The 12,137-nt window shown below is 37.6% G+C and overlaps 1 protein-coding gene across 1 annotated transcript in view; it reads left to right on the top strand.

The window, feature by feature from the left end:
* rnf126 (ring finger protein 126) overlaps positions 1 to 12,137 on the top strand; it is a 69,917-nt gene that overhangs the window by 19,857 nt on the left and 37,923 nt on the right. Inside the window, exons 2-3 of the mRNA XM_063032160.1 lie at positions 1,146 to 1,207; positions 4,341 to 4,404. Coding sequence (XP_062888230.1) covers positions 1,146 to 1,207; positions 4,341 to 4,404 — 126 coding nt within the window. The remainder of the gene's footprint in view (positions 1 to 1,145; positions 1,208 to 4,340; positions 4,405 to 12,137) is intronic.

Here is a 12,137-nt window from a genome sequence, read left to right as displayed (position 1 = left end):
GTACAGAAATGTAGTGACTAGGTGAAATCACTGGGGAACAGTGCGGTGACTGTCATGTACAGGGAAGGAGTGAGTGATTGACATACAGAGGCTAAAGTGACTGTACTTTGCCATATCTCCAAAACAAAAATCTATTCAAGGCGCATATAGGAAAGAGAACGACAATGTTGCTGACAATGTTCTGAGATCACTACTATTTTTTTCTGCATTTATTTGTAATTAATTCTGAGATTTGCTTTTTAGCCTAAAGGGATTTTGTGTTTAAAGCATATAACTTAATCACATACATCATGTAAGTTTTTTTTATTGTTGAGTAATAATTATATACTTTGTAATTTTAATTAATGTGCTATGAATTTAATGCAGTTTCTCAAATCCAAAGGGAGTGATTGTTGTTACTTCAGGTCATCAGGCTGAAAATATGACCGTGCAGAATAGTGTGAATTTTAAACCATTACTTTGTAACCAATTCTGCTTGTTAATGAAATGTTGTAATTAAAAATTATTTCATAACTGAAAATAAAAAAAATTATTTAACCTTAAATTGGTTAACTAGCAAGTTGATAATTCGGTCTGTGGCTATGTTTGAACGTTTTGCTTGAATCTGAAGATCTGAATGGAATACTAGCAGCAAACCATGTGCCATCTGTTATCTCTCCTGGCAGAAATAATTTGTTTATCTAAATTAATATGAAAAGAATATAGAGAATTATTCTAAAAATGTCTTGTATATAGAATTACAAGCTATATTCACATCTAAATTATTCCATTATTGGAAAATGTTGGAAAATTGGTATAAAGTCTTTACAGCATTTTATGTTGCTTGGTGAGGATCTTGAAAATACGATTCCCACCCTTCCTGAAGGAAACTATTTTCAAAAAGAAGTAATTAAATTTTGATGCCAGCTGAATGGACGCTCTTGAGTTTTGTTTTAAAAGCAGTTTATTTATATGTATTTTGCTGCCATTATAGTACTTGAGATGAAGGCAAAAAAATTCACCATAAAATCATGATCACAATGAACAATCATCTGTTCACCTCCTAATCTATCATAATTAAAGAGTAGCACCAGAAAGAAGTTGTCTGCTGATGATTTTGTGATATTATTTGTAATTAGTCTGATGCTATTGTGTTCTGCCCCCAGGAATACACATGTCCAAGATGTGACTCTGGTTTTATAGAAGAATTACTCGAACAAACACCAAGGTAAAACAGTATAGTTGCTCAACAATGTCGGAATTAGTTTTATTTTTAATTTTCAATATGTTTTTATAATTGGACAAGAAATTCTGTGATATAACAATTGCCCCCAAAAATGGGTGTTGATCTGGAGCAATAATTTCGAATTATGCGGAAAATTATAAATTAACTATCGAGATTTAGTCATATAACACTTTCTATTTATGGATTTTAGAGTTAAATTTACTTGAAAACCCTGCTTTGTAATTTTCCCATCTGCCTCATAAATGATTATAAGCAAGATATCTGCAAAATATTGAATTTTATTGAGGTACTATTTTAATTACTGGCTTTGTAATTGTGGGGATCTTCTAGAACACTTCCTATTTGTGATTAAAAAGGAGAACTTGCAGATAAAATTGAGCAAAAGAGGAACTTGCATTTAAAATGTTTAGATGACCAAGTTTATGGAGAAAAATTTAAATGATCCAGTCATGCTGTTCCAAAGATGTGCATAAGGATGTAAGCAGCAAATGAGCTGAGAAAAAGCTGTCGGACATACTACACGCGAAGGTGGTCTCATGTTCATATCAAGTCAAATTTGTGGCTGGGGAATGAAATTGTGATGGCCTTAGCTGGTGTAATATTTAATTTAGGAAAATTTCTGCTCATTTAGTGAAACCATTTGAACATTAGATTGATGAGATGGAGAAGTTGAATTAGGTGTCGTCCACTTAGGAATGCATACTCAAGGTGGTTTGAGTGATATGTTGAGAAGCAACCTGTAGATAAGAAACAGTGGAGAAAACGAGGGCTTGGTGGAAATTTGAGAAATGATAATTGTATAGTGTTAATAAGAGGTCTTTGTTGGTGACAATGGCTGGAATAGGTTAAATCAGATTGGAACCAGATGGGTGGATAATATGCAAGCTTTAAAGGAATACCTTATGTTTTTATTCCAGAATCAGATTTAGTAGCATTGATATATGACATAAAATTTGTTGTTTTGCAGCAGCAGTACAGTACAAAGACATAAAATTAACATAAATTACAAAAATGATTAAATAGTTCCAAAAGAGGAGTTACAAAGTTTGACCACTCAGAAATCTGAAGGTGGATGGGAAGGAGCTATTTCTGAATTTTTGAGTGTAGATCTTCAGGCTCCTCTACTTCCTCCCTGCTTTTTTATCAACAAACTTTCCCCTCCAATAACAACGGAATTATTATTTGGAATCAGGATACTGTTTATTTACAACATCTTTTGAAAGTCTTAGACTGAATAAATCTGGTTCTTGTTTATCGTGCTTTTCTGTTACCGAATATTCTTCAATGTTGTAGTTAGGCACACAAAAGAATTGGCCTCCGTTTCCACATATAATATGCAAAATATATAATATACTAAATTGAATGAAGATGTATGTTATTTCTTTTGTAGGCTGCGTTAATCCCATCTTTATACCTTGTTGATGTAATTTGATATATTTAAATTAAGTACTTGTCTTTATCTAACATGCCCTCTGCAAATTATGCTAAGCAGTTGAAAGCCTGAAAGATAACATAAGAATTTTTCTGACATGATGAATTGAAAATGAATACTTCCAGAAGGAACTGTTCAACAGTATTAAATAAGAAGCAAATTTTTCATGTGATAGTATATTAACAACTCTCTGAAATACTCTTGGTGTCTGAATGACCAGGGAGTTGATGGGCTAAGTGCCTGGAGAACAAAAAATGTTCAGTCACTAAGAGCCTATGAATTGAAAAGAGGTGTAAGATCTAAAAGTGTCTAATGTGTTGTTTGATTTTCCACTTGTTTTGTCTTTTCTTCACCCCAGGGTAAAAGTCCTGTAAAAACAGGAGAGGCTCCTTGGGGTAATAAATGGAAAGCTACCATTGCATGTCTAACTTTAATTGGAGCATGAGTTTTCTATCTTTGTGATGAAGGGAGGTGGAAAGGGGAACTGCTATCTCATGGACTTGTTAGAATAGGGCTGAATAGAAATTGTTGTGCTGTTGTATTTGGGTACTTGGCTTAGGATATTGTATGTTTTGAAAAAGATTAGTTGTATATAGCTTCCAATGTAATTTTGAATGTTACTTGACAATAGGAACTCAGAGTCATAGAAATGTACAGTGTGGAAACAGGCCCTTCAGCCCATCTACTCCATGCAAAACTATTTATAATGCCTACTCCCATGGATCTGCACCAGGACCATAACCCTGCATATTCCTACCATCCATGTACCTATCCAAACTTCTCTTAAACACTGAAATCAAGTGCACATGCACCACTCGTGCTAGCAGCTCATTTCACGCTCTCCCAGCCCTCTGAGTGAAGAAGTTTCCCCTCATATTCTCCTAAACTTTTCACCTTTCACCCTTAACCCATGCCCTCTAGTTGTAGTCCCACCCAAACTCTGCAGATAAAGCCAGGTGGCATTTACCCTACCTGTACCCCTCATATCTACTTAGTGATTCTGCACCCAAACTGACAAGATTTTTAAGTTTATCACTGATTTTTCTTTCTCCCCTCCATGTTGGTTTCTATTGTAATGACTTCTATAGAGCTGCTTCAGATATCCTGCTGCCACCTAATCAGCTTCCTGATGAGTGGAGAAGCAGGTTTATAGGGAGCATGGTAGAATTAATTCTGTTTTTAAAAAAACTAAACTAAATTTCTGTTGTCTATTCTGTGTGAATTAAAATAAGGAAAGGGACACTTGACTGAAGGTTTACCCAAGCTTTATCCTGTTAAATAACAGCATACAGCTGAGAATAGGCCAGTTGATTTGTTTGATTCCTGCTTCTATTAATATGTGATTTAATGAAATGAGCCATTAATTCTAAGTAAACGTCTGTTTAGAGTAAGCAGTCTGTAGTGTTTCAAGGAAAGATACAAAAGAAAAATGTAGTTGTCCTTGGATCCAATAGTATTAGATGCGCAGTATATTAGGGTCTGTTAGGGAGCATTTTGTAAGTTTTGAAGCCAGTAGAATAGTATTATTATATTTATCTATCTTTTGAGATGGATGTTGGGTTTAATACAGCAAATGATGCAGATGAAGCCATCTGTCTTGCTGTGCATTATAGCTAGTTAGAAATCTTATGGCATCTATACTTTATGACATTGTTAATTATGCAATATTTGGAATTCTTGTAGAAATGCTGAAAATGGCTCGAATTCAACAGCTTCCACAAGTGACCAGACTCGACAGTTATTTGAGGTTGGTAGCATGATTTTCCAGGGTTTCAAGTGTACTTAATTACCTTGCCATGCATAATAATGTTCAAATGAATGTACTCTGGTTTCTGGGAGAACAGCATTTACAATGAATTTTTTTTTAATGTCCAATGTTATCAGCTTGTTGTGTTTAACTCTAGAAAATGCAATAGAATTCATTAAAATGTGCTTTATAATTGTTTTTAAAATGCAGTCGTGCAAACTGTGTAGATCTTAATTGGAAACACTTAGTGATTGAATTTTCTGTAAGAAGCTTAATTGATCATAGGCTGACCCTTGTGTAGAGATCTGCGCTCTGAAATCTGGTTAGTAACTTCTGTTCAAAGAGCGTTGGCATTTTGGGGAAAGAAGGCTTTGGGCTTTGACGGAATTTGGGCATTCAGCACTGTTTCACCTCATTGATGGGAGGGCCACTCTGCACTGGTGGGCCAGGATAGAACGCACACAAGCTGAAACTGGCAGATGGGCAAGTATAGTGGCATCGGGTGGATAACGCTTGCAGTGAAGCCCAGTGGTAGTTGCTCAACTGATGGGCTCCTAAGCCTGAATAGGAGCCTTTCCAAAATGTGGCTGAACACAGCAAAGCTCTTTGGAAAATTTGCCATAAGATGCATTCTAGCAGTATAGTCAAAATAGAAAATCACACATTTGTCATTCAGTTTTGGACGATCTGTTATAAAGTCTATGAACCTTTATCACCACTTATGCGTGAAGAAATGAGCATTTTATCGAAAATTTAATGTAGTGAGCCAACGTGTAGGTTTTGGGTTTAATAGAGTTACCTGCAGAAACTCTTCAGCATCCCTACTTTTTAAGACATCCTTTGAAATCCACCTCTTATCTAACAAGTAAACCCTTCCAAAATCTTTTCTGGTTACCCTTTCAGTGCCTTGGACACTTTGATATGTTAACCGTGTATACACTTGCAGTTTGTTACAAGGTATTAGGGCCAGATGATTTTTTTTTTCTTCAGAATTCACTGGGCACCATGGTGTAGTGGGAATGGATATGATTCCATTTTGTAATAGCCAAGAATCTTTCTGCCAGCCAGAGAGTGATGCTGTTTGTTTTACCACTCTGGCAACGACACTTGAATTCTATCATATAGTCAATCACCTTGTTCTAAACAGCAGCTTTAGGTAATAAAAACAGAATTGATCATAACTGAAATTTGCTATCTTGATCATCATTAATGAGGCATGTAATCTCAGTGACATTTTGTACAGAATGGCAGATCATGTATTAATGTCAATAAATAATGTAACGTGGCAATGAAGACCAATCAAGAGTTGTATCTTTGTTCACGTTCCAAGATGAAGCTATATGCAATGTTTATTAAACACCATAAGTTGTTGGCTATTTGCCACTACCCCTCTCATAAATCTCTTAAATGTTGTGCCTGATTTGATCTACTTTTTTTTCTTCAGTCCAATTGTTACCTTCCTTTCTGTAATAACATGTGAACTTAGAATTCCGCACCAATATGTGCCTACTGTATTGTGGGCATAATACTGCCCATTGTGAAGATAAACACCAACTTTCTCTGAGTGGCCTGTTTCTGTGTTATACTTTATAGTAAACATGAAAATGTTGATACATGACACCAGCACAAGTATCAAACATTATGCATGTGTTGTGTCTGAAACACGATAAAATGAGCAGGTCCTGCTGTTACGAGGAAATCTGCAGATGCTGGAAATTCAAGCAACACACACAAAATGCTGGTGGAACGCAGCAGGCAAGGTAGCATCTATAGGAAGAGGTACAGTCGACGTTTTGCACCGAGACCCTTCGTCAGGACTAACTGAAAGAAGAAATAGTAAGAGATTTGAAAGTGGGAGAGGGAGGGGGAGATCCAAAATGATAGGAGAAGACAGGAGGGGGAGGGATGGAGCTAAGAGCTGGGAAGTTGATAGGCAAAAGGGATACAAGGCTAGAGAAGGGGAGTATCATGGGATGGAAGACCTTGGAAGAAAGAAAGAAAGGGGGAGGGGAGCACCAGAGGAAGATATAGTGAGAGGGACAGAGGGAGAAAAAGAGAGAGAAAGAAAGGGGAAAATTTTCCCCTTTCTTTCTCTCTCTTTTTCTCCCTCTGTCCCTCTCACTATATCTTCCTCTGGTGCTCCCCTCCCCCTTTCTTTCCTCCTAGGCCTCCCCTCCCATGATCCTCTCCCTTCTCCAGCATTGTATCCCTTTTGCCATCCCTCCCCCTCCTGTCATCTCCTATCATTTCGGATCTCCCCCTCCCCCTCCCACTTTCAAATCTCTTACTATCTCTTCTTTCAGTTAATCCTGATGAAGGGTCTCGGCCCGAAATATTGACTGTATCTTTTCCTATAGATGCTGCCTGGCCTGCTGCGTTCCTCCAGCATCTTGTGTTTTGTAGGTCCTGCTGTTGCTTTGCAGTGCAGACAGATCTGAATTTGAATGGCTAAGCAAATTATTTGTCAATTTTGTTCAAGAATTTATCCCTTAGATTTAAGAAAGAGAGCAAGAGTTATACCAGTGAAAAGATCAACGTGAGAGAAAGTATGGGTTTTACTGGGGCTGGATTATCAAATTGGAGGTGTAAGGGGTTTAGCTGAAGAATGGTTATAAAAACAAAACAGTTGTGATATTGGAAGTTAGATATGAGTGAATTGTAAAAAAAACTTTGTTTACCTCCTCCCCCTCCACTTGCTCAGTGCTGCTTTCTCACATGTCTATTCCTGGGGCCAAAACGCCTTGGGAAAGGCTAGGGACACTGATCAGGGTTGATCCTTTCTCTGATCAAGCCAAAATAGATAACATGCCCATGTGTGATAACAAGGTCAAGGAAGTGGTATTGATATGCTTTGGAAGGGAGAAACAAAGGGAGGATAATAGTGCAAATAAAGTCAATGAAGAAAACAGGATGAATTGAAGCGGAAAGGATTGATGTAAATTGTACTAAGAATTGACGTCTCTGAGGATGAGAATTCACTTGATGGAGAAAGTAAAGAAGATATCTTAATTTTGTTTTTACAACCTATACTTATATGTTCATTGAAAAAGATTAATATCACTGGACAACAAGGATTTTGCTTACTGAGTAGTTTTGGGTGTATCTTATGGATTTGGGGCAGCTGATCATAAAGATCACCGTGAAATTTGCCTATCGTGCACTATTGTATTGAAATCGTCTACATTTGTTATTTCATTTCATAATTCAAGTCAATTAAAATGTTGACTACAATGTAAACCGAAAGGTTTTCTATCTTGTTCATGTATTACTGGGCATGCTTAGGCAGGGTGGATGCTGCATGTCAAGACAGGTGTCAGAAAAGCAATAAAAACATCCCACACACCGTTCAGTGCATTGCATTTACATGTATATCAGTTTGCAGTCACATTGATGAGCATGCTCTACGAGCATAGCATATTGTGTGTACTCATTATAAATTAATTGTATTTTCGGAAGTACTTGTGGTAGAAAAATATCTTGCCAATGTTGCAACAGCTGTGATACTTTGTTATATTTGTGATGAGTATACACTTAAGTCTCAAAGACAGAGCATGACTCCTCTTATTAAGAAAGCCGATGAGCTGTACTATGGGTGTAAAATTGGTGACCAGGACAAAGCCTGGGCTCCTCACATTTGTTGTTCTCCATGCACAAGAAATCCATTGAATAGCCTAATCTCCTTTCAGCCATGAGACCTGTGCCTATCGACAATAGTCTTCCAGCACCGAAGCCACCAGAGGCATGGAGTCTAGAGGAGGCAGACAAAGATACCATGATGCATGAGCCAGGAATAGAAAACGACACTGATACTGATATAGATTTTAAAACCTTTTATCTCAAGTGGGCCACATCTGATAACTCAATCTGAGACAGAGACTTGGGTTCATCAAAGGCAGAAGCAGAATTACTGGGTTCAAGACTGCATGGATGGAATCTGTTGTCATCGGGCACAAATATTTCAGTGAAGGATTTTCAGAATCAGAATCCGGTTTATTATCACTGGCATGTGATGTGAAATTTGTTAACTTAGCAGTTCAATGCAATACCTAATCTAGCAGAGAAAAAATAATAAAATAAAAGTAATAATAATAAGTAAACAATTATGTATATTGAATAGATTTTAAAAAGTGCAAAAACAGAAATACTGTATTTTTTCTAAGAAGTGAGGTAATGTCCAGAGATTCAATGTCCATTTAGGAATTGGATGGCAGAGGGGAAGAAATTGTTCCTGAATTACTGAGTGTGTGCCTTCAGGCTTCTGTACCTCCTATCTGATGGTAACAGTGAGAAAAGGGCATGCCCTGGGGGCTGAAGGTCCTTAGTAATGGACGCTGCCTTTCTGAGACACCACTCTCTAAAGATATCCTGGGTACTTTGTAGGCAGGTACCCAAGATGGAGCTGACTAGATTTACAACCTTCTGCAGCTTCTTTTGGTCCTGTGCAGTAGCCCCTCCATACCAGACAGTGATGCAGGCTGTCAGAATGCTCTCCACGGTACAACTATAGAAGTTGATATGTTAGGACCTGGTTAGATCCTCAGAGATCTTGACACCCAGGAACTTGAAGCTGCTCACTCTCTCCACTTCTGATCCCACTATGAGAATTGATATATGTTCCTTTGACCCTTCCTGAAGTCCACAATCAGCTCTTTCGTCTTACTGACGTTGAGTGCCAGGTTTTTGCTATGGAACCACTCCACTAGTTGGCATATCTCACTCCTGTACTCCCTCTTTTCGCCACCTGAGATTCTACCAACAATGGTTGTATCGTCAGCAAATTTATAGATGATATTTAAGCTATGCCTAGCCACACAGTCATGTGTATATGGAGAGTAGAGCAGTGGGCTAAGCACATACCCCTGAGGTGCGCCAGTGTTGATTGTCAGCGAGGATCAGATGTTTCCCAGAATAACTGATGCCATGATTAAAGAAGGCATTTTTGTTGGTCCACAAATCAAATAGGTTGTCAATGACAGGCAATTAGAAGAACTGGAGAAAATCGCATGGAAGACCTTCCAGGCTGTTGTTGAAAATTTTCTTCACAACTACAGTTGTAAGAAAAACTTTGTGAATACTTGGCAATTACTTGGTTTTCTGCATTAATTACTATTATGTGTTCTGATCTTCATCTAAGTCATAATAATAATCAAACACAATCTGCTTAAGCTAATAATACACAAATAATTGTACTTTTCATATCTTTATTGAACATGTTGTTTAATCATTCACAGTCTAGGCTGGAAAACATATGTGAATCCTTGGATTTAATTACTGGTAGAACCTCCTTCAGCAGCAATAACCTCCACCAAATGTTTCCTGGATTTGCTCATCAGATTTGCACAATGATGAGGAGGAATTTTAGACCATTCCTCCATAGAAAATTATTTCAGTTCATCAATATTTCTGAGATACCTCGCATGAACATCCCGCTCAGGTCACACCACAGCATTTCAATTGGGTTAAGGTCTGGACTGACATGGCCATTCCAAAACAGAAATTTTCTTCTTTTTAAAGCATTCTGTTGATTTGGTCTTGTGTTTTGGATCATTGTCTTGTTTGACCATCCAACTTCTATTAAGCTTCAGATGACGGACAGTTACCTTAACATTCTCCTGTGAAATGTTTGTATACAATTTTGAATTCACTGTTCCCTCAACGATTGTAAAGCTATCCAGGCCCTGAGGCAGCAAATTAGCCCAAACCATGATGCTTCTTCCACCATGCTTCACAGTTGGGATGAGGTTTTGGTGTTGGTGTGCAATGCCCTTTTTCCTCCAAACATATTGGTGTGCATTTCTGCCAAAAAGTTCAAGTTTTGTCTCATCTGTCCACAGAATGTTGTCCCAGAAATGTTATGGAATATCCAGGTGGTTGTTGTTTTTTTGTTTGGAGAGCGAATTGTTTCCTCTGTGGACGCCATGAACACCATTCTTGCTCAATGTTTTTCTTATAGTGGACACATGAACAGAAACTTCAAGCTCTAGAGTTTTTTGCAGGTCTTTTGTTGATACCCTTGGGTTCTTTTTCACCTCCTTCAGCATTGCACATTGTGACCTTGGCGTTATCTTTGCAGGAAGCCCACTCCTAGGGAGAGAAGCAAAGGTACTGAATTTCCTCTGTTTGAAAGCAATTTCTTTTACTGTGGACTGATGAACACTCAAGTCATGCTTTTGTATCCTTTTCCAATTTCATGCATCTCTACAATCCTTCTAAACTCCTCTGAAAGTTGTTTTGATCGAGGCATGATGCACATAGAGAAATCTTTCTTAAGAAGAGCAGGCTCTGTCAGTAACTTGACTTTGTGTGTCTGTTTTTATTGGGTAGGTCATCTCTAGAAACCCACACCTCCAATCTCATCTCATTGATTGGAACACCTGACTTCAAATAGATTTTGTGGAAGGCATTACCCCAGAGGTTCACGTACTTTTTTTTAAACCTAAACTATGATTGTTTAAATGGTGTACTCAGTATTAACAAGAAGAATTACAATTGTTTGTGTGTTATTAATTAAGGCAGATTGCGTTTGTCTATTATTGTGACTTAGATGAAGATCAGATCACATTTTTTGAATAACTAATGTAGAAAATTAAGTAACTGCAAAGGGTTCACAAAGTTTTTCTTACAGCTGTATATGCAGCTAGTTGACAACATGTTTCAAGCATACAAAACCATGAAGTGCATCATGCCACTAAAGATTCATTTTGTGCATTCCCATTTTGACTTCTTCCCTGCAAATCCTGGCGCCATCTGTAATGAGCATGGTGAAAGGTTTCACCAGTACATTGCAGTCATGGAGAAACGGTACCAAGGCAACTAGAACCCAACAATGCTGACTGATTATTGTTGGACACTTAAGCGATAAGCCTCAGACACTGAGTACAAACAAAAATCATAAACAGAACATTTTTAGCTTAGTTAAACTATTGCAAAGCATCAGCACTGTTATCCAATTAAATGCATTATATTCAATGACAATCAATTTCATCTTTCTCCAAATTCCTACGTGATGCAAGTAGTCTGAAATTACATTTGCGTTCAGCTTCAACCAGTCCATCATAACTGCAAAAAATTTCTGAGGAAGCAACACTTCTGGAAAAAATTTGCTGTCCAGTGTAATTGTAGTTGGCAAAGCTATTTAATGTTTGCATTTGCAGCACAGCTCAAATTAATTGTATATTTCCCAAAGTAATTGTTTAATCCATTATGTGTAACGGATTTAATTTCTAGAAATGACTGCAGCTTAACAGCAGGTTACTAATCGATTGAGACAATAATTTGTGTGCCACTTACAGAAAATGTGATAGAATTTTTTAAAGAAGTATTTAAGATTTCATTATTAATACAGTGCCACAGAATGACTACTCCTCTTACTTTTCTTCCATCTTCAACCACCTACTACAATTTCTTATAGAATCTCTAGCATGACTGAGATAGTTTGGGGCAATAAAAAGAATTTAGGTTTAAGCAGAGCAGCCATTGTTAGAGTGGGTCAAGGGAAGAGTGGGGAACAGAGGTTTTGATTCAGTTGGTTTTGGCAAGGAGAGGTGGAGACTAGGTTGAGGTTTCTGTCAAGTTTCTCTTTTTGTCTATTAGTGCCCAGCTAGAGTAGTGAGAATGGATTCCAGGTCAGTGATGTACTCCTAATGTAAGATCTGGGAGATCTCCAGTTTTGCTGATTCTACATCTGTGACAAGTGTATCTGAGTGCAGCTCCTTACAGACTGTTAGGGACCT

The sequence above is a fragment of the Mobula hypostoma genome, chromosome 24, assembly GCF_963921235.1.
Source record: "Mobula hypostoma chromosome 24, sMobHyp1.1, whole genome shotgun sequence".
Taxonomy (NCBI): Eukaryota; Metazoa; Chordata; class Chondrichthyes; order Myliobatiformes; family Myliobatidae; genus Mobula; species Mobula hypostoma.
This window is presented reverse-complemented; position numbering and strand designations above follow the sequence as displayed.